Source organism: Stigmatopora nigra, chromosome 19, assembly GCF_051989575.1.
Source record: "Stigmatopora nigra isolate UIUO_SnigA chromosome 19, RoL_Snig_1.1, whole genome shotgun sequence".
In the NCBI taxonomy this organism is placed as follows: domain Eukaryota; kingdom Metazoa; phylum Chordata; class Actinopteri; order Syngnathiformes; family Syngnathidae; genus Stigmatopora; species Stigmatopora nigra.
This window is the reverse complement of record NC_135526.1, coordinates 5,252,477-5,278,766: the sequence shown is the minus strand read 5'-3', so window position 1 is coordinate 5,278,766 and position 26,290 is coordinate 5,252,477. Positions and strand designations below refer to the sequence as shown.

The 26,290-nt window shown below is 38.3% G+C and overlaps 3 protein-coding genes across 14 annotated transcripts in view; 2 read left to right on the top strand and 1 right to left on the bottom strand.

The window, feature by feature from the left end:
- gabrb4 (gamma-aminobutyric acid type A receptor subunit beta4) overlaps positions 1-11,715 on the top strand; it is a 91,135-nt gene extending 79,420 nt beyond the window's left edge. For 3 of the 5 annotated variants that reach the window (XM_077740576.1, XM_077740577.1, XM_077740572.1), the window contains 6 exons: positions 32-114; positions 1,681-1,818; positions 3,029-3,181; positions 3,746-4,002; positions 5,034-5,123; positions 5,667-7,363. In XM_077740576.1, the coding sequence (XP_077596702.1) occupies positions 32-114; positions 1,681-1,818; positions 3,029-3,181; positions 3,746-4,002; positions 5,034-5,123; positions 5,667-6,020 (1,075 nt within the window). In that variant the 3' untranslated portion in view covers positions 6,021-7,363. Of the gene's footprint in view, positions 1-31; positions 115-1,680; positions 1,819-3,028; positions 3,182-3,745; positions 4,003-5,033; positions 5,124-5,666; positions 7,364-11,562 lie in introns of those variants that run through there. The other 2 variants (XM_077740574.1, XM_077740575.1) reach the window with 2 other exon arrangements.
- Positions 11,716-15,171: 3,456 nt separating this feature from the next.
- tmlhe (trimethyllysine hydroxylase, epsilon) lies at positions 15,172-20,447 on the bottom strand. Of its 3 annotated transcripts, none has more exons than XM_077740586.1 (8): positions 20,413-20,447; positions 18,313-18,476; positions 18,055-18,231; positions 17,104-17,383; positions 16,894-17,013; positions 16,288-16,524; positions 16,067-16,205; positions 15,172-15,993 (listed from the first exon to the last, which is right to left on the bottom strand). In XM_077740586.1, the coding sequence occupies exons 1-8, from the start codon at positions 20,427-20,429 to the stop codon at positions 15,862-15,864; spliced, it is 1,266 nt and encodes a 421-aa protein (XP_077596712.1). In that variant the 5' UTR covers positions 20,430-20,447; the 3' UTR covers positions 15,172-15,861. The 3 variants fall into 3 exon arrangements, with proteins under 3 accessions (XP_077596712.1, XP_077596715.1, XP_077596714.1); XM_077740589.1 differs by having other exon boundaries at positions 20,348-20,427; XM_077740588.1 differs by lacking the exon at positions 20,413-20,447 and adding an exon at positions 19,870-20,243.
- Positions 18,085-25,846, top strand: mpp1 (MAGUK p55 scaffold protein 1). Of its 6 annotated transcripts, none has more exons than XM_077740585.1 (13): positions 18,085-18,327; positions 20,104-20,226; positions 22,405-22,533; positions 22,612-22,690; positions 22,876-22,961; positions 23,068-23,136; positions 23,442-23,638; positions 24,257-24,360; positions 24,433-24,513; positions 24,587-24,667; positions 24,753-24,955; positions 25,042-25,116; positions 25,199-25,846. In XM_077740585.1, the coding sequence occupies exons 2-13, from the start codon at positions 20,104-20,106 to the stop codon at positions 25,373-25,375; spliced, it is 1,404 nt and encodes a 467-aa protein (XP_077596711.1). In that variant the 5' UTR covers positions 18,085-18,327; the 3' UTR covers positions 25,376-25,846. The 6 variants fall into 6 exon arrangements, with proteins under 6 accessions (XP_077596711.1, XP_077596710.1, XP_077596709.1 ...); XM_077740584.1 differs by having other exon boundaries at positions 18,087-18,327; positions 19,254-20,226; XM_077740583.1 differs by having other exon boundaries at positions 18,090-18,828; positions 22,402-22,533.
- Positions 25,847-26,290: the final 444 nt, after the last annotated feature.

The following is a 26,290-nucleotide window of genomic DNA, read 5'->3' as shown; positions in this document are numbered from 1 at the left end:
AGTTTGTTTTGTTCTTGTCCCTTACCTGCAGGATAACCACCACTGCTGCTTGTATGATGGACCTGAGAAGGTACCCTCTTGATGAACAAAACTGCACCTTGGAAATTGAAAGCTGTAAGTAAATGCTAATGTTTACATAGCTCCTGCTCCCATAAAAACAAAAATACTGTAACTGATGCATTGGTAACAATGTATGCAAAGAATACACAAATGCACCTATCGATTCAACTAAAATTGATCACCACGTTCATACAGTCTTTGTTTACATACACCACGCGCAATAAAATACCTTTTCCTCAACCTTAAGCAAAATGTACCTATTGTACAAGTAGTAAATGGTGATTATATATTGATTGAGTGCCATTTTAAACCTGATATAGATGCAATCTCACCTCATGAGGAAAAAAAATCAATATATGCTTCACTGTACAGCAGTTTGTTTTTAGTGTGTAATGCATTAACTAAAAGCATTCATTTGTATTCTTTGTAAATAGAACAATGTGAATTTAGAGATTATTTCCAGGATTTCAAAAGGGGGCTTCATAATACATGCCTGATATGTGTGCTTATAGAATTTTGGTGAGATTGTAAATTGTGCACTCTTATTAGTTTGATTGATGAGGCCATCCAGAAATAGATTGAAAGCTATTGACTCTGAGTCCCCTCGGTGAATTTAATGTCACTGAATCTGTATGTGGCTCGTTCAAGGTAAAATATGGTAAAAGTGCATTGAAAGGCCAGGCTGCAGTAGATGTATACGGCCCCCTTGGAAATAAATCTACAATGGTGATCACTTTTGATTGCGCTTCCAGCTGAGAATGTGCAGAACAGCCAAGTGACACATGCTGATGAATATTCATGATGGATGGGAAGCAAGAAAGGGTGTTACCAACAAGAGGGATGCTTAAGAATTGTTGTTATAATGCAGGGGGTCTGCACAAACGTTTTACAGAGGGAAAAACAAACCTAAGGTTAGGTTAGAACAGTAGCAAGACAGACACGAGAGACACAAGACGTTGTAGACCTAGTTAAAAAAATTGGAGCCACTCAAAGGAAGTCCACAAGGTGGGGACTTTCTCCGGACTAAGACTGAGGTTAATAATAATTTAATAAAGATTTTAAATAGAGAAATCTTCCTTTTTTTAACTAGGAAACTATTTACAGTTGTTCTTTTTAGCTGTCAATGAGGGTCCCACAAATGGTTAACAGACACATATGCATGCAAGGCTTTGCAAGGCTTGCTTGTATATCATTCATAATTACAAGATAAGTTGTGTATGCGTCCACGAGGAAATGAGCCATGTTGACTAGCAACAAACTATGTGGTGGAGTGTGTGGTTCATGTGTGGGTGGGTGGAAGCCAAATACGGCGTGTCTCTTCTCGTTCCAGTGTGAGTAACTGCAGTCGACAGTGTGTTTGCGCAGAGTTTGTCTTTGTGTGCTAATAACAAATGTCTCAATGAAGTCATTGTAGCTTGTAATATCGTTGCTCAGTGGAACGCTTCTAAAAAGTCAAGGCATCTGCCCACAAGTGAATCAGGTTAGGGCAGAGTGCATCATTTATCAGAGGGATAAATGTAGTTATCTGCACCGTGCACCTTTCACTAGAACCATTGTTGTATTTCACGGTTATTTCTTGAGCGTGTGTGTGTTTTTTGTTTTGTTTTCCATTTTCTTCAGATGGATACACCACGGATGACATTGTGTTCTTCTGGCAAGGAGGGGACAGCGCTGTGACGGGTGTCGATAAGTTAGAGTTACCTCAGTTCTCCATTGTGGACATCCGATTGGTCTCCAAGGAAGTAAGGTTTACGACAGGTAAGCCATTGACTGCTTTGATTAAAAATAATAATAATAAAAAGATGTCTGCCATGTTCAGAAAATGGAAAAAAAAGAGGAATGCCAAGGTTTTGTCACTTGGCAATATTTACAAGGCATTCATTGGATGTATCGGCTGGCATTTTGACCTTGGATTGGACGTCTATTGTTGACAAAACATTAGCATACTTAAGCAGTCTTTTGCATTTTCCTATTAAAACGCACTGCAGATAGCCTTTATGTATTATAGCACTGAAAAGGAGAGACCAAAGTAAGTTGAAAATGTAGTCATCATGTTTGGTCCAAGTGAATTCCATTAAAATGAATTGCCAGAATGAATCTTAGATGTTCTTAGATGTTGTTTGAGTATTTGTCTCCCATTTGATGAAGCACATATGCAAAAAGTATTGATTCTTTGAAAGATTTATACCAGTCTGCAAATGATGAGGTCATCCGTCACTGTGGAGCTCCTCGCCTAAGCATTTTCTTTCATTTTTTATTTATTTTTTTGCTCCAGAAGTACAATTTAGCAGTAAAACCAGATAGTGTAGTGTTGCATTTAACTATATTTAGAGTCATCTTTTGAGTTTGCAAACTATAAATAAGTCAATATATAGCTGAAGCAGAGTTCTCGCCTGGTTGCTTTTATTGCTTTTTGCATCAGCATTTTTTATATGCCTGCTTGTTTAAATCTAACTGTGAGATTTATATATATAAATGTGGTGCAAGTATTTGACATATGTCAGCAAAAAAACATTTCCCAAAGTGACCGAAGGCAGTATAGTAGTAGATCCAAAGAAGCATGTGTTTTGTCCTTTTTGGTGTGCAGTCGTGCATTGCAATCACCTTTTTAAATGGCCTTTCAGTAATGTTTAGAGGACAGAGCGAGCGAGGGGGAAACGGCGAGCGAGCTGCTCACTGTGACAAGTCTCAGAGGGATGCTGGAGCGGGCCTGCTGAGATAGGGGCTTGCAGAAAAATCTGCCGTGTTTGCGACTTTCTGCCATGTTTAATTGGAATCGAACTTGTCCCTGGAAAGGAATCCATCGCTTTGGGGAAATTAAGTGCTCCATCTGAACAAACGGAGAAATGACTACCCTGCACGTTGTCAAGTTCCCAGTTTGGAGCTCTTAACGCGTACCCCCCTTTTCTTTTCCCCGCTTTGCGCTCTCATCGGGGCTGAAGACTGACTCCATTGTTTCTGCTTACAGGTTCTTATCCCAGGCTTTCGCTGAGTTTCAGGATTAAGAGGAACATTGGCTATTTTATCCTGCAGACGTATATGCCCTCCATCTTGATCACGATTTTATCCTGGGTCTCTTTCTGGATCAATTATGATGCTTCTGCAGCTCGGGTGGCCCTGGGTAAGTACTGTACATCTGTATACGTGATACCCAAGAACCACCCTCAATACTACACTGTACTTCTAACTTTAAATTTTTTAATGGATTTTTTTACATTGATTTCCTGTAGCTCATATGTTAATCTCTCATCCAAGTAGGTGTTTGCTAGGTTTCCCATTTTCCCTTCCCCTAACAACATCAAGATCTTTAGAGAGCCTATCCACCCTCAATAGTATAGGCCAGCCATGAGCAAACTATGGCCCGCGGGCCACATACGGCCCATTAGGCTTAATACATTCCTTTTTACTTGACTTTGTACTTTTTACTCTAATGATGAGTGATAAATATGTGAATACTTTAGTCCTTTTTTTCTGTTTATGTTTCATATGTACTGTTAACGCATGCACTTTTTTATGTGTATCGTATATTGTGTTGACCCGGCCCATCTGTCCAATTTTTTAAAGCCAATATGGCCCCTGGGCCGAAAAGTTTGCCCATCCCTGCCCTAATCCATCAAAAATAGGATTGCTAAACCTGTCGGAATTTTAAAAAGTGATTCTATTCTTTTCTGTATGTTGTATCTAGGTGTGACAACGGTGCTCACCATGACGACAATTAACACCCACCTTAGGGAGACTCTCCCAAAGATCCCCTACGTGAAAGCCATTGACGTCTACCTCATGGGCTGTTTTGTCTTTGTGTTCCTGGCCCTGCTGGAATATGCCTTTGTAAATTATGTGTTCTTTGGCCGGGGCCCGGCACAACAGAAGAAAATCAATGAAAGGCTGAATAAAGTCAACAATGAACGCACACGATACGAAGAGAAGCGCCTAAGGGAACAGGTTTGCATCTCTATCTGCCGCCTTTCTTACATTTGACTTGACTCTGTCAGTCAGGCTTTAAGTTGGGAAGACAATAAGAAAAAAAAACAAATGGTATATTTGAACATTCGTCACTGCTATTTTGTCTACGTTGCTAACTACAGTAATCTTGTGGGAGCACAGTATTGCCACCACAGCCAATTCACCAACCATCATCCATTGCTTTTCTCTCAAGCACTGATTGCTTTTTATTGAGCAGCGCCCCTTTTCACTGAGATAGCGATTCATTGAGCCTGACGGTGGTATAAACATTCTCATTTCTTATTTAGGTAGTTGTCACTGTTGGCTTCATTCCTTCTCACCTTGCTACATTGAACTTAACATACTTGACAAAATGCATCACGATTAGGGGCGGGACAATATATTGATCAAGTGATGCGTCGATTGCTCCCAAAAAGTTGGCCTTAAAATACTAAATATAGCATATAAAACATTAAAATGTTAACTCATTGGCTCCCATTGACAACAGTGATTCATTTGGCCTACCTATCTTAAATAAATTGGACCTCTAGCACAAATTAATGGCATATCTATCTAACAATGTTAAGTAAAGACTTAAGAAAGACCCTCATTTGTTTACAAAAGTGACTTTATTTATTTACCAAAATAAATATTCTCATCTGTGAGTAAGCAAGTGCAAATGACCATTTATTTATTTTTCTTTTTAATGGTTTTATTTTAGAATATCATAGCATCATTTCCTTACTCGTGTATTGATAATTGTAGTACGCACACATTTTAAGTTCATCTTTATTGTAAGCCTTGAATTTAGTCATCATTTCCCACCCCTAATCTTGATGTTTTATTTCTAGAGACCAAATTGTGGGGAGAAAATGGTCAGATTGAATGACGCCTGTTGTTTTTGTGTGTAAATACTAACGCTAAGCTTTTCTGTCTCCAATGCACTGTGTAATCAAATGAAAATGTGCTTACTTTCCAGTATTTGATAGTCGTTTTTTAATGTTCTCTTCATGTTTCTTTCACATTGCAAGGACTCCATTTCCGTGCCGTTTCAAACCAACACCTTCAGGTCATTTACACAGCGAAGAAATCTGTATCTCGAGGAACAAAGAAAAGTTGGGGTACATGTATTTAGAAATCATATAAGCTGCAGGCCATCCCTCACTATCATTCTTTTTGCTTCAAGTTGTTTAACCGGCAAACTGATTCCAAAAGAGTCGGTTGTGCATCTAAAAAAAGTGCAAATGTGCCAATACTTCCTTATGTTGTTTTCTTTTCTTTTCATAATTCTAAACCCAATATTTATTGCATGTTAAATAGGATAAGACCAAAGTAGGACCTTTACCTTGGTCTTCCTCCAAATCTACATTGTCTTATGAATTGTTATGAAGTACTGTATACAGTGTTTGTGTACATATGAATGCTTTTGCCTTTTTTGGAATCAGTGTTTGGACTCCATCTGTGTATGTCTATTATTTTTTTTTAGCATGCTAGAAAAAAACATTCCCTACCACCTCTGCATTTTGCCTGAGATTCAAAAAAATATGGGCCAAGGGTGCGGAATCTTGCGGCGTTTAATAACGACGGGATGTTTTGTCTGGTTAAGAAGCGCCTGTATTGATATCGTGGTTTTTTTTCTTTTTTTTTCCGCCGTTTGATCGCAGGTGGACGCGTACGGCAACATTCTCCTCACCACTCTGGAAATGAACAACGAGGTGATGCCCTCCGACGTGGGGAGCAGCGTTAGTGACTCTCGGAATTCCGTCATGTCCTTTGACAGCTCCGGGGTCCAATTCAGGAAGCCCATGACGCCACGAGATGGTTTCAGTCACCATTCGTTGGATCGGAGCGCCATGCGGAGCCGGGCCAACTGCCGACTACGGCGACGCTCGTCCAAGCTCAAGTTGAAAATCCCCAACCTGTCCGACGTAAGCACCATTGACAAGTGGTCCCGGGTCATATTCCCAATCACTTTTGGATTTTTCAACCTCATCTACTGGTTGTACTACGTCAATTGATGTGCATCCCACTAGGAATAATGGGCCATATTTTGAGAGCACATGAAAATTGGCTTTGATACAGTCCCAAAATATGTATACACATACACCGTTGAACATATGTATATGCATATTTCTATACAGTATATTATATTTATATATACACACACGCAAAACACGAAGGACTTTTCTGTACAAAGTATTAATAGGATGACTTGAATGTTTTCGGGGTGGAAAACGCAAGACGAATTTCAAGGCTTTTGAGTTCCTTTTTTGCCTCCTGAAACAAACAAATGAACAAAAACAACAACAACAACAAACAAAAAAGATCCCCCCCGCAGGGATTTTTGGAACTTACAGACTGCATGATATTTTTGCTACAAAAAGTGGGAAAATTTAAGAGAGGAAGAAAAAAAAGAAGTGCAAGCTCTTAAGAAAGAAGACTTTTGAAGACATTGACTTTTTATTGATTCTCATTGTAATCTGCAGCTCATGAAAATCGGCCGCAGCATCAGCCCAGCAAGGTCCTCGAACACCTCCCCCAAACCCCCCACTCCCCCTCCTCCCCCACGTAGCCCTTCGATACAAAGTGCACAGAACTCTCTGATTGGTTCCATCATGTACAGCAACATTATTTTGGTGAAAAAAATAATTTTCCTCGCTTTTTTTCACCTTTTTTATGTTCAATTTACATTTATTTCAAGCGGTAGCGTTCTCTTAAATCAGACATCAATCACCAGATGATTGAGCGCCACATTGGTGCACCAGTCAACTTTTTAAATTCTATTTTCAGGTGATGGGCGGGTGTCGCTATTCTTATTGATTTAAAATAAGTGCTAATTATTGTAGATAGTAGGAGTTGTCTTTGGAAAATACTGTGATTCCCGAGTGTTGGAAAAAATGTTCTAAAGATAGGCTATTTCAGATCAAAGTGACAGTTTTACATTACTCATTTTGATTGTTCGGGGAATGGGGACAAAAAAAAAAGAATAACATTGTGTACATTTTATCAGTAGGTGTTCCCATGAGAGTATATTTGTATTGTTTTATTTCCTCTTGTTGATTGAGTTACATGCTCTATAGATGCAGCGTTAATTGACGTCATATCTTGCTTTGTGTTTGAGAAAAAGAGCTGGCGCGAGGGCAGACGCTAAAGGACTGATGTATGGCTTTTATGTGATTTCGGCGGATCTAACCCATGGTAAATATGTTACAGGTATGTATTTATATTCAACAGAGTTGACATATCAGACCAGATGTATATGTCGTTTGTTCGTTAAGCATCTTTTCGGTATTGAACGTCATTACCTGGAATTGTTTGAGAGCTGGTTTAATCATTTCAAAGCCAAAACATATAGTGTCATCCATATCGTGTTTTTTGTTGTTGTATGCATCAAATTGAAATGACAGTCTAATGTTGTCCTGAATGGGTTTTCTTCTACTCTTTAAATGCAAAATGTAGCCTACGATTTGGATTCAGAGTGGAATGGCTTCATTACTGTCGGCTGTGCTTTGTCACCACAAAAGACACTCCAATAGAAGTGAAATATCTCCAGGGCCAGGCCTATGTAGCAGAAAATGATCATGTCCTTCAATTGCATCTGTAGGAACATTATATAGGGCCACTAAACACTATTAAGAACAATGGCCTTGCAACACTTTAATATTACACCCGCAGGAAAAGTGAGGAACATATAGAGAATTCATAAAATATGTTGGGTGGGGTGTCTTCAAACAGAAGAGGTCAAAGGTCACTGGTGTTCCACTTGGGGCTATAGTAGGAATTATCACTCCCAATATTTCATCAGTCATATGAATGGAGAGTGAAAATATGAAATTATGATAGTGATATCAGTTTTAATCTCTTAAATTGGGTTAAAAAAATCTACCAAACCATATTGTTTAAAGTGGTTACTAAGGAGTTTACCCTGTACCATAATGCATAGTTCATAGTACTTTACATTGATGTATTTAAGTAGAGACATTTTTAAAGGTAACACAAAAGTCCCCCCCCTCCACACACACATTTATTATATTTTAAAGCCCCACACTATAAAATATAAATTTCTCCTAGCAAATGTGAAATTTAACATAATATCAGACCATGTTGCCATTGTGTAAGTACACTTGACATCACACTTTAGTTTTAATTTCCCTCCAGATGCAATTTAAAAGGATATTGTATTTAAAAACAAACTCAAGTATCAAAAGTCCCACTCTACTTTCCACTTAACAAAATCGCCCCCCCCCCCCCCCCCCCTTCCCCTCCTTGCATACATCACATGATATTCACCTGTCGTGGCTTTCCGGGTGTGGAATTATCACATTCATCCCAGATGCTGTGAGAAAACCTTGTGTTGGATATTTGTGCTTATAGAAGAATTTATACAGTATATTTCATTTAAAATGTGCTCAAGGTATGTGCGTGTGCGCGTGGGGAGGGAAGGGGGTGGTGGGGGGGTGCTGATCTGAGTTCAATGTGAGCTTTTCTTGCCTCTAGTGTATATGTGTAATTACATGTGAATTGTACTGTACATATGATATCTTTCACTTTAATAGTTCTTAATGCATGTTGAAAAACACGGCAGTTGGTGAATATCAACTGGCTTCACTGCTAATGGCATGGACAGCTTCTCGAGCATTGGCAAACTTCTGCTAAAAAGAAAAGGGGAAAAAATGACAGTGTTGACAAAATAATGGAGAATTCAACAAGTCCTCTCACAGTGATGGAGTTTGTGGAGACGATTACGTTTAGCCTGAATCCCCCCCTTTCCCCAGATACCCCCTTAACCCACAAATAAGAAAGCGGATGTTGAAATAAGGCTTTGGCTCACTGTCAGCAAATGGGATGGCGTCAACTTGAATGAAATTTTCTATTTGTACATCAGAAGCAAGTGTGGGATTTATAGGAAATTTCAGCACAGTGTACTTGGAGTATTTACCTCAGCCATGGACGAAATCGCTGAATCACCTCCTCCTTTATTTAGACATAAATAAATATGTACAGTCTATCTTTTTTAGAAAACAAAAAGGGCATTATGGCCGAGACGGCTTTAAAGAGGCTAGAGGAGCAGGATATGCCTTAAGAAGGCGAGTGGGATGTTCTTTCCTGCTCCTCAAAAAAAGAAAACAAACTAAAAAAACAAAAATTAAAAAAAGCTCTCATGTGTACCCTTGAGCAAGGTACGTAGCCAAGTTCTAGTGCAGCTGCTCCCTTGCCAACAACAGAACTTAACGCGAGTTAACAGTTAAAAGTTAATACGTTGCGCTACAGTGCGTCCAAGGTAGTAATGAGTCACGTAAAAGTTCAATGTTCGCAATTGAGGCCACAGAGAAAATAACCACAATACCGTTATAATGTCAAAAATGACGCAATTGTCACATTGACGTTTTCTCTGACATTTATGAATCAGGTTATATCATTAAGCGCAGGTACACACACACACACACACACACACACACACACACACACACACACACACACACACACACACACACACACACACACACACACACACATACACATACACACATGAAAACAAATGAGGCGGTTAGTGTAGTTCTTTCTCAGGAACACACATTGCACTGTTCATATTAATGATATTCTAGTTTGGATTTTAGGCAGTCGTCATAATGCATATCATAGCTTTTTTTGTGCGTCGACTTTCCACTGAGAAAATTGGTTTTACCTTCCTTCAGAAAAAGGACAAATCGTTTTAAAGGGAATGTTAGGAAACCTGCTAACTGTTTGCAAAGGAGTCCCTGCCCTTTGCAAACCTGTCTAAAAAAAATCACTAAAACAGTCCTTGGCTAGGCCCAGATTTGTATTTGTTAACCCCTTGATGCCTATTGTCACCAATTTACTCTTCAAAGCAGCCTCAACATTGTTTTTTATCATTAGATATATATTTATTATTGTTATTCATCCTTTTAATATGCGTCCAATCATTTTTGAATGGAAAGGCTAGCAGCCAATCCCCAAGTTCAACTGAATTGGACAACTGTTGCCGCTAAAGGCAGTGAAACATGATTACTCGACCCACTTTAAATGGATTGGATGTCTCTCACTCTTGGTTAATTAATGACTTAATTAACTTTCTCAACTTGAGTTACCGTCTACACTTGAACTCTTCTTTTTTTTTTCTATAAAGGCAAAAAAATTCTCCTTCTGGCTTGCAGTTACCCACTCCTAACACCAGACTCTAAATACCCTTTAAAAATAAGCATAAACAGAGGAAATAAAGCAGGAAAATTTCATCCACCAAAGCCCAGACCAAGGCTGACATGCAGACTTCTCACTGTTGGAAGAACTTTAGTTGGTGCATTCATTATTTTGTGTACACCCCAATTTAGTTGTGCATGACCTTTTACCTTTTTTAAAAGGTTTCTTTTCTTAACCTAGTCTTATTTCATTTCTCTGCATCCTATGATTCAGCACAGGTGAAATAAAAGAAAAAAAATACAGTGTTTACATGCTCCAATTGCACTTTGTGTTACAGCCAGCTTTGGTAAACCTTTCTTAACAAAAACCACATCACGCATCAACAGGGAATGTACATGTTGTTGCCATTCATTAGAAAATACACAGTACTCCTCCTTGTTGTGCAAAGTCAACCAGCATTTGGAATGATGGTTTGATCCGGTTAAGCATGCTCATTACTTCAGTCAGCCTTCAGCTACAAAGGATGTAAAGGATGCTCCACCTGTAGCGTCCAACTTAAGCCATGTGATTGCACAGTGTGTTTCCCTGTAAGGAGCTGCCTTTGCTTATTATGGTGTGTTGTTGATTGCTTTATGGCAACGCTTTCCACAAGCTTCCCAGTTGCAAATTCTTGTGCCGCCCTCCGTGACCACTTCAATACTCTTGATAGAAATTGGCAAAACACATGCACGTATACATTTTACACACATTTTACACACACACACACACACACACATACACACACACACACACACAATCAACCAAACGAGCCCCTGCATTTTTCTTTGGAGATGATTTGCGTCATTTTTTGTGTTCTTTTATTCTTTGTTGTATTTGTTACATTCGTTATGAATTGTTATTCTTGTTGTTGTCGGATCACGGGAAGGAAAATGTAATTCATCTGCTAAAACTGCACTGAAAGATAAATGCATTTTTTGTTCTTTTTGTTGACAAGGGGGGCGCTTATTTCTGTTGTTTAATGAGGTGTTTGATTTCATTTGGAGTATCGGTACCCATGGAGATCAACATTTGTGTGGTATGATGATATTGTATTTTTTGTTTTCTTTTGTTGTCGGTGCAAATTAATGTTATGGTGTCAATCCGCTTTTTAAGGTGTTTGAACAAAATGTGTTTTTTTTACAAATACAAGGTGTTCAAGTATGTGGTATTTAAAAAAAAAAAGGGTTATCATTCAAACAACAGACTTTTTACAAATAAAGGCTTATACAGTAATCGAAGCTCCGTCTTTTTTCATTTGCCCTTTGAGGACTAATGAATATTAGTCCCCAAAAGGTAAATAGCTTATAATGATGGATAAAAAGAGTGCAAATATGAATCATTTTTTCTTTTCTTTTTTATCAGGATACACAAGTTGTCTTTCAGAGGAGCACAAATGAGGTATTACGTCCTTTATGACCTTCTCTTCTGAATAAAGATGCAAAGGAATCCTGCTGACAAGTGTAATACTTGCACTGTTGGATTCCGATGGAATTGTCAAGTAAAACCATTAAAGTGATCTACTTTACTGCAGGTAGGACAAAGACAGCATACATAGTAATCGTATATAATGAGGTGTTTTTTGTGTATTCTTGCTTGTTCTCAGTTTTAAGAACGTTGCAGTTTTAGTTAACTCATTGGCTGCCATTGACGGTATCGAATGCTACTAGTGACAAACTCATTTCAATTCAAAGTGGATTCAGCACCAAATCATCGGACAGCGACCGTTGTCTTGGTGCTGAAAGTTAAAACTAGATAACATTTGGTCCAGAGCTGGAATATTGGAGTGCACTTAGAAGAGTTGTAATGAGGGAGTGAGACATCGAAAACATTGTGTTGCTCATGTGAAACAATGAATTGCCAGTGGAAGCAGCTCATTGATTTTACAGATTGATTGTAGAGGTGCTTTCAAAGCTTGTGTGCACTGAATAAAAGACAACACATTCTCCACCCCCTTTTAAAGACGACATTATTATGGCCACAAACTATTGATTTGATTGCACACCGTTCCAAAAATGGGCCAAAAAAATTACTGTGGACGACAGGTGTCAAAGTGGCGGCCCGGGGGGCAAATCTTGCCCGCCACACTATTTTATGTGGCCCGGGAAAGTAAATCATGAGTGCCGACTTTCTGTTTTAGGATCAAATTAAAATGAAGAGTATAGAGTATATTACATTTCCCGATTTTCCCCCTTTTAAATCAATAATCGTAATTTTTAATCCATTTTTTCTTTTTTTAATTCAAAAAACTGATAGTCTGACACCCTTGCAAGGATTATAGTTTGGGATATTAACACAAAAGTTCGAATTCCTTAAAGCTAAGTCAGGAACAGATATAAAAAAAATGTATTTGCTAAAGAATTCCTGAAATATGAAACAATAACATAGTTTTCAAAAAACAACATGACACATTTTTGACCCACTTGTGCATACAAATAATAAAACCATTTAGAGTTCCACGCCAACGATGCCTTCTGCTGTTGTCTAACATCAGTGCATTATTACGTGTCGAGATGTCGACAAGCAGGTCAGTGACAGCTGACAAGTACAATCATCTCAGCCCTTCTTGGCCTCGTCCCCACATCGTCGTCCAAGGGAGACCTTGAAATGGCTGGAAGGTGTGAATGTGAGGGAATGCGCGTGCGTGGGTTCTCTACGTGATAGACTGTCAAACTGACACGTCCTTGGTCACTCAGCCTTGCCTTGTGTGCTCCAACACTTGCCACTTTAAACCGGATTAGCTGTTTGGAAAATGAATGGGTCGCTTGGCAAACTTGAACAACAGGAAAACAAAAGGGACAGGCTTGGAACATTGTTTAGAAGGATAGTATGCTGGTGAATTGATGGGATTATAATGTGGTTTGTTTGGACGCCATTAAGGATTTTTTAGCGGTGCATTCATGGCTCACTGTCATAAGGCGCAAGACCTGAGGCCTTGTGTTAGTTATGTGTGCGAGTGCATACAAATGCAATCCAGTGTTGCGATTTGACTTGCGGTAACGCTACTGTTTGAACAAAAGAAGGCATACAAGCACAATAATCCATGTTTAAAGACACATGACGCCTTGGGATAACATATTTTGGATACTAAAACACAAATAGGGGAAGATATAGAGCATTCTTTAACATTTCTACTAACTAGGAATCATTATTTTGGATTTTAAACAGATTCAAGAGATGTTTATGATTACATACTTATTGAAAATGAAGATGTTTAGGTGAGGTTCAAACCTCTCAAATGTCAAATACTTGATCAATGCCTGTAATTGTTCTTCTGGTGCTTTGGACAATGAGAGACTAAGCATATTAGGAAGAGTAATTGAAGGTCAAAGGGTCGAATATTGATTCCAAGGAGATAATCAGACCTTAATACCAAGACAATCGATATCCCCAACTTGGGTCATGGAATGTTGCTGTCATTGGAGCATTTTAAAATATTTTCACTGTCTATAAAAGGCAATATATTCGAACTGGTCACCTGAAGGTTATGTTGAAAAAAATGAATTTTATGTGCTCTTGTCTGGACTTTCAAATCCTCCCCAAGACAAATGGCATATTTAATCTTTGTGTTAGTCATCTAATTGATTTCTTTTAATTTACTCACAGAGTCCTTGGACAGTTGATTACGCTGCCAAGTGATTTCACCTTCCGAGACCTGGAGGCTATATAAAACATTTCTATCACATTAGATGTATATATCTATGGATATAGTACTTCATTTTACTGCCATGCAGCACTCACTGTGATATAACTATTATAGGATGGCTGAATACAACAATATTGTTGGCAGAAAATGACCACTTGGATGCCAACTCCAATGATTCCAAATCAAATGCAATCCTGATGCAATGCAAAAGAATGGCTTGGCTTCCCTTCTGCACTCCTGCGTATTCTGTACAATTCATGCTCTGTCACCTATAGCAACACGGAATTGAATTTGTCAGACGACCAAATATGCGCCTGGCTGTCAAGAGTTTTCCATTTTCACAAGGATCGCTTGCACGTTCGTGCTAGTTAAAGATGCGTCGTCCATGTTCACGTTTTGATGGCAATGCAACATGATAGTTCAGTGTCATTGAATTTGTTCACTGTACGTATACCTTCTTCTGTGGATGTTGCACAATACTGAAAGTGGCTTTGTGATTTGCACTTGAAGGCATCAGGGAGCTGGGTAGTATATACTTTATTTATTTTTTTAGCTACTGTAGAAATTGCGCAGTCTTATTAGACTGACGACCTGTGTTTTTTGGGGATCAAGGGAATCAGCATTTGTTCATCTGCTCCCATCAGCACTCTTGCCTTCTGTTTCATTCTAAAAATCTAAAAAAGGTTCTTCTGTCACCTGCTGGCTGGCTTGTGAAATGCACATTTTGCTCAAACAGTACAAATGTGTAATATCTGTCCATTAGAAATAGTATAGACCTAAAAAGTAGACATTAGCATTGACTGGCAATGTGCTATTCTGGTTAAAATATTCAACAACAACAAAAACTTATTTGGACGCACTACTGCAGTGCCAAGCAAAGTGCTGATTCACACCCCCTCACAGTCTGCTGACTGGGAAACAACATGTGTGGGTGGCTGAATGAGTCTGTGTAGAGGAATTACATTGAAAACAGCATTCCGCTTGGAGTGGGAGACAGTTGCAGCCCTAGCAGCTCTCACAGTATCAGACAGGGGGAAAAAAAGCAAAGCACATGCTGTAGGCTTGCAAAATGGATTCCTTATTTACGCTGGGTAGTTTTAGGTTGCGGCACTATTTGATACATTTAAGATTTGTGGAAGGTTAGATTGATGTCTATTCAAAAATCATCATTTTTTTCAGCAAATTTCATTTAAAAAATGATTCAATTGTAATATTTGGGCTGAAAAATAATCTGTACCATGACAGGCTTGATTGTATTATTTCTGTATTATATGGTGTGATATCAATATCATGATTGACTTGCCGTTTTGTACAGTAATAGAGAGGCGTTCCATAATTTCAGAGTTTTATTTCCATTTGTAGCGATTGTCAGTATTTGTTTCCTCATTTGCCCTTTTTCACCCCAACGTGGGAGTCTCAATTATCTCTGAGTCTTGTTAAATTCCCGTTTTTTTTTTTCCCCGAAGGCAACGTCATCAAGTTCACTTATTGATCGAAATTGTCACCTTGCATAGCCTGATTGTAGAAGTACATCCTGTCTGAATGCTCTCATTCATTGAGTTGCCAGGACAACATTGCGGCTCTCAGTATGCTCAGCTGTTTCCATGACTACAGCAATCTCCCTAGTCACTGATGGAAACAAGAGAAGTACTTTGACTGCATCTTTCTGTGGCCTTCACCATGTAAATGTGTCTTAACCCCTTAAAATAAACCTAATATATATCAAATATTCAACCATGATCAACCCATTAGCTAGCAAGAAATTCAAAAGTATATCTTTTAAAAAATATATCGAGTTTTTATGTTCCCCACAGCCCTGTGTGACTTTTCCCCGGGTATTCTGGTTTATCTCCCACCTCCCAAAAACATGCATGGTACTAAGTCATTCATTATTACTAAAATGAATTGAAAAATCCTTTTAAATGGTTGACCACGCCCTGTTTTTTCCCCCTGCCGTTTTGTCGATTGATGTTAGCGCTCAAAAATCCCTCTACTAACTACTTTAGTATAAGACTGAATTAAGCCTGAAGTCCAAAACCACGTGCTTTGCTGAGAACATCATCTTGGCTGAGATAGCATCCGCAGAGTTGCCTTACGCCAGTGAAAGCTTCCCTTCCGTGCATGACCCGCCAGTTGTCGATGAAAATCACCTGAATTCAAATAAAATGAACCCTTTATTTTACACATTCCATCCAATAATCAATGTAAAGGAATACATCTTACTTTTCCGGGCGTGAGTTTAACCCACAGTTCATTCTCTGGTCGCCTCAGTTCCGTGGTCAAGTGTCGATGAGCCACATACCAGCGGCGAACAACATCGTGAGGGACGGTGTTGATGACCGATCGGTCATAGTTGTTGTACCTATATATACATATAGGTATATGTACAAATAGTAGCCGTGACAACAAAACACACCATTGAAAATAATATTTAAAAAATGTACCGAATCAAGTAAACTTCATTATTCCATGGATGGAGATTGAGAACTGGGCCAACGCCTATCATGTGATTTCGGTGGCCGTCGGTGCTTTCAACATATTCGTGTCTGATTGGAACACTTGAAAGTAGTTCAAAATGTTTTGGTGACTGCTGACGGACAGTTTCAGCTGCATAGAAACCATCCACCAGTAGATTCTTTCCTCCGGTTCCTTCGTGTTTTAGGCAGTGAAAAACCTGAATTCTGTAGATTTAAAAAAAAGGGAATATTTAGTCTGATATACAGCAATATGAGGACATATAAACAATACAACCTATAACCACTGACATATCCTGTATAACAAAATATATTCACTTTAACAGACTCTATAGTTAAACTGAACATTTTACCCTTGATGCCTGAATTTAAAAAGATAAATAATTGAGTTTTTGCTTTCAAGGGTGGAAGTTCATTAAAATATAAAGTCAGAAAAAGTACTTTAATGTACTGAGTGTATGGTGTAAATTTGCAGTCAACTGTGTTTACATTAAAAAACAATGAGGCTGATTTGATCAAGTATGTCAGTAATTTCCGGGGTAAGTGTATTCTTTTTTTTTTTTTTTTGCAACTTACCCACATGGTTCATGAAAGTAAGATGTGTCTGTGTGGCGGTCCAAAGCAAGCTGGCTATAGGCAGTATCTCCTCTGGAGAAATCGGAAGTGAAGCACCACATTTTTCCGTAGGTTGTCTCTCTTGAGGAACAGTAAGACAACGGGCAAGCAACCTTGAAAATGTTCTTTCTGAACCGTAAACTGAGAACGAGACGTAAAAAAAAGTCATACCTGATTAGACTAACCCTTTGAGTCACAGCTTCTGTGGCTTCAACTGTAGCAGGGACATCGTCCACAAAAGCGACCCCATAGAGAAGATAATTCTGCAGAAATTTCTTGAGTTCCTCTTCGCTGTTCATGAAGGTATCCCATTTGGAGTTGGTTATACGTGAATTATGATATATGTCGGCATTCCAAACAACGCGGGGCTGCATGATGCTTTGCTTGTTGGCCTCAAAAGTGTTTTCTGCAATCCAGCTAAGGCTGTATTTGGAGATGTGGCCATCAGGCCCTAAAAAGGAGAACATTTGCACAAATTTAAGATGGCTGAATTTGAACAACAACAACATTGTTTTATGCATTATATTAAAATATGATTCTGATATAATGGACAAAGACAACTTTTCCCCCAGATCTTGCTGAATGGACGGAAAACAGCACATGGAATAATTTGGAAGCAGTTAACATTTAACCTTTATTACTCAGTTACCTTTTGTCAACTCTATATTTTGTGTTATGGGATATGGTTTGAACAATCAAGAACAATATGCCTTTTCCTCCAGGATGACTTCACTCGGTGAACTATTAAACAATAAAACTTAAGGAGAAAGTCCATCTCCCTTCATGATCTAAATCCTCTTAATATAAAAGTTTTTGGATTGTTCTTTTTTTTTCTATTTTTCTTTTAAGTTATGTCATTGAGAAATACTGGTGATTAGATTTGTTGCACAAAATGTTTATGCTACTGTACTGATTTTATTTTTACTGGATAGTTTTAGGTTGCAGCATTACTTAATGCATGTGTTTAATTACAAAAATATAATTAGTGGGTGGAAATCTGTCATAATGCATGCATTATTTTTCACAGAGTCTTAAAAAAAAGTCTCATATTTTGGTATGTTGACATCAAGATATGACATGCCCATGTGGTATTTTATACAAATATCGCCCAGTACTACTTACAAGTGAGAATGAGGTGGTCATCTTCCACTTGGATGCGATCTGGGCGGATGTTTAAGTCAATGCTTCCGGTGTCCAAGTTCCTCTGATTTGTTTGGAAGTTGAAAGACGAGCTCGATCGGCAGTGATCTCTCAACCACACGTAATCCAAATGCATTCGAGTCCCTTTGTAGTGCAACTCTGCTCCACGCATGCAGAACGTGTACAGAAACAAGAGCTATGGACTTTTGCCAAGAGTGTTGAAAAAAAGAAAGGACTCACCGAGGCAATCTTCAAGTAAGTGCGTTGTTGGATTGTCAGCGTAGCCTCTTTCCTGCTTCTTGTGTCTCCAAGGGGTCCTTTTTAGGGTGAAAGTGGATAAGCATTGCGTGGATGTCACACAGGCCCGTAAACTTCTGCTCAGCGATCCGATCATATCCTTGACACTAGGGACGAGAACCTTTTTAATTTTAAAACTGCTCGATTTTGCAAGTGCAAAGTGGCTGCAGCAACAATCCACTGATATTGGCCTCCTCTCATGCGTTTTGCTTCATCAAAGCGAGTTTATGATTATAAAAGGTTTCCTGGATTAATTTTTAAACTCTGACAACCGACTCCGGGTCAGGCTGGAATTTTTCACTGCGCATGTGTAGTTGCAGCTATTTTTGCATGCGTGTTTCCACTTGTTCACTGCCATTGACTGGGAAAGACGCCCAATCCAAATTTGTCGCTGACAGCCCTGCTGCTAAAACATGGATTGGACGTCTACTGCCGCCAATGGCAGTCAATGCGTGAAAGGTAAGTTTTTTCATGTGCAAATGTTTTACAAACTATGTAGCAATCAAGTATTGTTTCATAGCAGTAATGATAGTAGCAGTAGTGTAACATTTATAATCGTCGGGTAAACAGTTGTAGTCGTTTTTTTGACCGCTAGATGTCGCTGTTCCAACCAGTACTGATAAAAGTAAAATATGGAAGTTAAATACATATAGCAAGGCCATTCCCTTTCAAATAATCATGAATGAGAATTCTCTTCAAAAATAACCAGTGAAGAAAATGGCGTATCCCCCTCCAAACAACTGCACCAGTCCTTGGTGCATTTAACCAAGGCTACTTGACCGATAACATTATCTACTGGTCCATTACATCAAAATCGACGAATCTTCTGGTCTATTGATATATACGAATTTGTTGTATAAATAAGGTTGCCATGTGTTTTGTAGAAACATGAAATCAAGGAATTTTCGATGAACCGCTGGCCACAGATCTCTGATTGTTAATTGGGAATCCCATCCTGAGCATCCTGGATAGTGAGCCCATCCCGCATCCTTTCCCGCATCCTTTCCTGCATCCTCTCCTCCAAGGACCGCTGCAGCGTGATGCCTTCAATACCGTTCGGATATTTGTCATGTTTTGGTTGACAGCCAAATTTCATTGCAGAATGTTGTCATGTTTTAGCTTTAAATAACCAAAACATTTGATTTTTTCTAGATTGAATTATTTATGACTCAACCTGTCCATTTTAAACGGATTGAACGCCTATTGCTGTCATTTGCTGCCAATTAGGAGTTAAATGGTTAGTCGGGTAGCTCTTTGCACAGGTTGCAGAATATAGTCAATAAATATCCAATAAAAATATGACTGGACTAGCTAGTACAAATAATTGTCCAATTCATTATTCAACTATTACTAGAACTATTAAAGTATTGTAACGGTGTAAAACGCAGTCTTAACAGGAAACAGGAATGTGCGAAGGCTAATTTAGTAATGGGGTAGTGGTTGGATAGACGAGCACTCAAATTTCGGATATTGTGGCATGCACGTGAAGGCACCACGAACCTTCCCCTTCATGTTTACTTCAGTCTGTGGTTTCCTGCAGTGGATCTCGTGTAGATCAACTGACGCCGATCAGAACCTTGGACCTTTATCTCAGTGACATTTTATAATCGGCAGTACTTATCAAGCGTTTCCTCTCTCGCAGCATATTTTAGGGCCGGCCTCTTGCGGACCTTGCACAGGTTGGCTAATCTGGTTCGCTGGTTTTTGTTGTTGTTTTTTTCTTCCTCCGGAAAGATGACGCTAAAATCCAATAAAAATGAACCTGCGGTCATCTTGGAACCCGCGGACTCTGTCCGGACAGCCCTCTCCGATCTCTACCTGGAGCAGCTTCTCCAGAACAAACCAAAGCCTGACAAGGTAAGTTATCGCTCTATCTTTAATTTTCTGCTTGCTTCCGGGACGCCAGTTGTCTGTCACATGGCCCTTGTTTTGTACAAGAACTAAAAGATCACTATTTTTATTTCATGGATTTCCTTACCATTGAATACAATGCCCCTGATTTTAAAGAATAAGAGAGACTGTGTTAAAAGCTGAGTCACTTACTAAGCTTGAAATGGCATAGCCTTTTCCACGTTTAAACGCACTACCCTAAAATATACATGAAATCATGTGACAGCTGATGGGCAAACAAACTTCTCCCACATGTCATCTATTTTTACTATTTTGACCATCAACATCTTCTGCTTGTGCTAAATGGACCTTCAAAAACAGTGTCGGCTTTCCAATGCTATTTTGCTTGTGTACTGCATTGCAGCCAAGTTATCCACAACTTGGATTTAAATCAAATACTGGTGATTAAATGAAAAATACATGTATTATTTTTTGCATAATTGTTAAATAATGTAAGGTTAAAAGTGACAATTCAGCATTGTGGGACAGAATAACATGACAAAGAAAGGAAACTTTTTTCCTGACCTCAGCACTTTGGTCTACTTTAAATGCTGACCTAGTCATTGAGGCCTTCACTTTGGAGATTGCTGAGTATCTTGATCAAGGGTCACAATGGGATTGTTAGGAAACCAAAAAATGCAAACTAGGCAGTATTCCAAGACTATTTCTATTCTACAAAAATGTTCAATTTCAGTTAAATTAGTTGAAAAATGACCTGTCAGAGTGGTCATTTGCTTGTAATATGGATAAATAGTTTGCAAACATTCATTTGCTGCCACCCCAAGTTCAAATGTATAAGATGTCTGTCTACTAATGATAAACTCTTAGTTTTAATTCCGATTTAATCAGTCACATGATTGAAGTGATAAACTCTTCCCTTCTTGAAAACTCATGAGATGTAATTGTAGTGGACAAGAAAGCGTTCCCTTTTGATTAATGGCCATTGTTTGTCCTAAATGCGTCACCACACCCTATTCTGGCATTTGAAAAGGTCTGATATTATCATCCAAGTGTGGATTGTGATAAACAGTTGCCGTCTCAAGTGGCCAACTAGACTGCGGAAAGAACATTCTCAGGCGTTTGTGGTTTCAGCGTGTTCTTCTTACTTCTTCACACCACACAGTTGAAGTCCAAATATGACGTCAGTGATCTCATTTCATCTCCTGCCACGTTCAAATTCAACTATGTCCCCCTTTATATTCCTCTACTGCACGGAACTAAACGTTCGTGGCTCCCATGTCAAGTTGTGAGGATTTTTTAAACAAACATAGTATTCATGACCTTGCCCCCCCTGGTATCTATCTATTTTCCTCAGCACCCCTAGGGGGCATATTTGCATTGCATATTGAGGAATTATTGTCAAGATGTGACATCTTCACCACCATTAAAATTCCGAATGATTTCCCTTTAGTTATAGAACTAAATAGTGGGTAATTCACATCTTTTCATTGTATTTTAGTACTAAAAGTACAGCCTCAACCTAAATTGTATAAATACTCTAATCATTTGATGCATGAATTATTTTTTTTAGCCTTTTATTAGGCACTGATTGGCTGCCATTGACTGCAATTGACGTCAATTCATTTTTTTAACTGGGATGTGGCGAATGAACGTTCATGCAATGTAATGCAAAGTAATAATAATAATCATTATTTATGTATATCATTGCTTCAATGTTTCATTTCAATGACTAAAATAGTCCAGGGTATTACATTTAAAACAAAAAAAAATAAATATTATTCTCAAAATATGAATAAATACAATATTAAATCACATAAAATGAGCACTTTCTCTAAGCTATCTGTCAGTTTGTTAATAGCTATCCATTGCGGTGACTACTATTCCCGAAAGGGTTAAAGTCGACTTATTTGCAATTGTCAGCAAAGACCGTAAACGTAATCTTGCTTTACTGCTTTTCCTCTGATGGCATTGGTGGTATCCATGACCACACGAACCTGTTGGAGCAGATCGTCGAATGTGTTTAATGATGTGTTATAATGCTGGCTTAATTTTTAACCTAGAAAATGTGTTGCAACTGCAAATGAAGCAGTAGCTTTAGTTATGATGAATAAATAAGGCCTCCTTTATTTTAAACTGCAACATAACATATGCTGTCTGTTTTATTGTTTGTATGGTTTTTAGCAGGTAGCTATGCAAACCTTTGAGAACAAAGGAGCTGAAGTTTATACCAACGGGAGCGCCAAACACGCAAACGGCACCGAGTCGACCAAAATGAGAGAAGTCACGTTTGAAAAAAATCCTTCGGAGCCAATGGTACCACACTTATTTTTACAATGATTGCATTCATGTTGCTGCTCCATGTCCTTATCATGATCGTTGTTTCTTTGGCAGGGAGTGACTCTCAAAATGAACGACAAGCAAAGGTGCACGGTGGCCAGAATATTGCACGGTGGATTTATACACAGACAAGGTGATAAATCAAACTTTGATCCATCCGTTAGCGGGAGTGTTTACAAGCACACTCAGAGTGCCTCAATGACTTTTTGATATATGGTTGTGTTTTCCTTCAAGCTTGCTTGAGGTTTCCATACATTAGTATCACAGAAGCTAAAAACAAATGTGATAATATTGTATTCTTTTTTTTTTTTCTTCCAGGATCTTTGCATGAAGGAGATGAGATAGCAGAAATTAATGGGAAAAGTGTGACTAACCACACAGTTGATCAGCTGCAGAAGGTTTTGGTATGTCATTTCTTTCTTACACTAATTTCATCAAAAAAAATGAAAACTGTTGATTGTTATTTAAATTATGCCATGGAAATGTAATAGAACCCTATTTTCTTTACAGAAAGAAACCAATGGAGTCGTCACAATGAAGATTGTTTCAAATCAGAAGAATCGAGTCAAAGCTTGTGAGGTAATTGAATTGAATGCTTTTATTTCCATTATAGTGCACATTTAACATCAACAAATGTATAAGTAGTCCAAGTGAAATCGGCAGTGCGGAGCGGCCTTGTTCCGTCTGAAGTCCAGGATGAGTTCCATGGTTTTGGAGATGTTCACTGCCAAGATAGAAGTGGTGGAAGCTGGAAAGAGAAAAATCAGGCCTTAGTTATGTGAAATATAGCATAAATCGCAGATCCAGCACCACCAAGTTGTTATTTAAATGGGATCCTTGAAAATTAAGCCGGCTAAGTTTTTTTTTCTTTTTCTTTTTTGCAGACCTACATGAGGGCCCAGTTTAACTACGACCCCTCGGCAGACGAGCTCATCCCATGCAAAGAGGCCGGCCTACAATTTCAAACGGGGGACATCATTCAAATCATCAACAAGCAGGATCCCAACTGGTGGCAGGGCACCGTCGAGAGCAGCGCTGCAGACTTTGCCGGACTAATACCCTCGCCAGAGCTCCAAGAATGGTTGTGTGATAGTGATATGTATAATGTATATGTATGTATATGTATACACACACCCACCCACACATCTACACGTACATACAGGCAGACAGACGTATACATACATATACATGTACATACATATACATACATATACATACATATACATACATATACATACATATACATACATATACATACATATACATACATATACATACATATACATACATATACATACATATACATACATATACATACATATACATACATATACATACATATACATACATATACATACATATACATACATATACATACATATACATACATATACATACATATACATACATATACATACATATACATACATATACATACATATACATACATATACATACATATACATGTACATACATGTACATACATGTACATACATGTACATACATGTACATACATGTACATACATGTACATACATATACATACACATACATACACACACATACATACATACATATCCCTACATATACATATACATATACATGCAAACATGTACATGCATACATATACATGCATACATATACATACATACATGTACATGTACATACAAGTTTTGTTCTCAAACCTGTTTCCCATTACAGGAGAGTAGCAAGTAAAAGCAACACCAAAGATGGAAGCCAGTCCTGGAGCCCATTCGGAAAGAAAAAGAAGTGCAAAGACAAATACCTGGCAAAGCACAGTTCAAGTCAGTTCATCACTAGGAAAATTTTGCCCTTTAACCATTCAACGACTTACTTCTTTACTTTTTCCCTCCTAGTTTTTGACCAGCTGGATGTCATTTCTTATGAGGAAGTTGTCCGGCTGCCTGCTTTCAAACGGAAAACACTGGTGTTAATCGGTAAGTTCCATTACTCAAATTTGAAAAGAGTTCTTTAACTAAATTGCTGAATTTATTTTACCTGATGTTTTAGGTGCACCTGGAGTAGGAAGAAGTCACATCAAAAATTCATTGCTGACCAAATATCCGGACAGATTTTCCTATCCTGTACCACGTAAGCAGTATAGAAGCTCAACCAATGCTAAACTACACTAAAGTGAAAAGCTTGATTTGACCCTATTCTAACTTTGCTTTTACAGACACCACCAGAACGCAACGTAAGGATGAGGACAACGGACAAGAGTATTATTTCATTTCCAACGAAGCCATGACCAAATGCATCTCAGAAAATGAGCTACTGGAGTATGGCAGCTTCCAGGGAAATATGTTTGGTACCAAAATTGAGACTATCCAAAAGATCCAAGATCAGGGAAAAATTGCACTTCTGGATGTTGAACCGCAAGTATGTGTTGTACTTACAAAAACACACATTTTTAAAGGCAAAAGTCATTTCAAATTTCAATTCACATATCCAATTTGACTTGGCAGACATTAAAGGTTTTAAGGACTGCAGACTTTGCTCCTCTCGTGGTATTCATCGCACCTACCAACACCGTTCCTCAGGTAAGGACATCCTTATCTAAATGAACTAAAAGGAAATCTGCCTCTAAAATGCTTGATGTTCTGTGTATTTTTTCGTTGGCAGACGGAAAACCTGACAATGATCCAGAAAGAGTCCGACGCCATTCTAACATCCTACAGACACTTCTTTGATTTGGTCATCGTCAACAACGACGTGGATGAAAGTGTAAAATGTGTTGAAGAGGCTTTGGAGCAGGCCTCCGCCACTCCACAATGGGTGCCTGTCTCCTGGGTGTATTAATAAAGATTACTCCAAAAGCAGTGCAATATCACTTCTCACACAAAAACCTCTATGTTTAAATATTTGACTTGCTTTAGTACAAAATCACATAAAATAAACAAAGCAATATAAAGAAAGATTTACTGTTAAAATGCGAAAGCTGAGAACCTTACCAGGGATGCATTATTTCCTCATATGGTTATACTTGCTTGAGGTTTTGGAGAGGTTTGGTGCCGCCATTCAACTTTGTCATCGTTATCTTGTAGGTAAAAGTGAAATAAGACCTGTGAACTGTGAAAGACAACTTTTAAGGCATGGGATTTTATTCTTATATCTATTTCTTCAGTTAGTAAAAAAGAGAGCTGCTAGTGTAACTTTCTTTCGAGAATCTATTTCAGCATTCAATCACCTTGTCACAAATGTCACGTAAAATTGTATACCTCGTAAACAGTTTTAAGGCACTTTCATGAATATTAAAATACTCAACTCTCACACTGCCTCTTTGCCTTAATAATATCCACCAACCAAACACCCTTCAGCCTTTCAAATGTCATAGAATACATATCATTGGATCAATTTTTGCCCCCAAAATTCTCAGACCAAGTACTACAGCTGGCATAACATTAAAACATGATTACAATGAAATTAACAGGCCTGTAAATTACACTCTTAAACATTTTAGCATTTCACACATTTGCAGTTCTTCACATCAATCCAAGAAGCACTGCTATAGTCATAACATCCTAACATTTCACAAGTATGAAGTACTATTAGAACAATCAATAACTTACCTTATACGACTATTGTTGGAGGATTAAGAATAATACATGTAATGGCTTCCTAAGAACGCTACTTGTATTCAACAGGTAGATTTATATACATCTATCACCCTTTGTGTGCAACTATTTAATGCCAAGAAGAAAATAAATGCTGAAA

What these genes read in the sequence shown, in the direction of transcription:
- mpp1 (XM_077740583.1), top strand. Translation starts at nt 20,104, where the DNA reads ATGACGCTAAAATCCAATAAAAATGAACCTGCGGTCATCTTGGAACCC. An exon ending in ACAAACCAAAGCCTGACAAG is followed by an intron (nt 20,227 to 22,401) that starts GTAAGTTATCGC and finishes TATGGTTTTTAG; the next exon opens with CAGGTAGCTATGCAAACCTT. An exon ending in TCGCCAGAGCTCCAAGAATG is followed by an intron (nt 23,639 to 24,256) that starts GTTGTGTGATAG and finishes TTCCCATTACAG; the next exon opens with GAGAGTAGCAAGTAAAAGCA.
- tmlhe (XM_077740586.1), bottom strand. An exon ending in TACTTTCATGAACCATGTGG is followed by an intron (nt 16,525 to 16,893) that starts GTAAGTTGCAAA and finishes TTAAATCTACAG; the next exon opens with AATTCAGGTTTTTCACTGCC. An exon ending in AATGAAGTTTACTTGATTCG is followed by an intron (nt 16,206 to 16,287) that starts GTACATTTTTTA and finishes ATGTATATATAG; the next exon opens with GTACAACAACTATGACCGAT.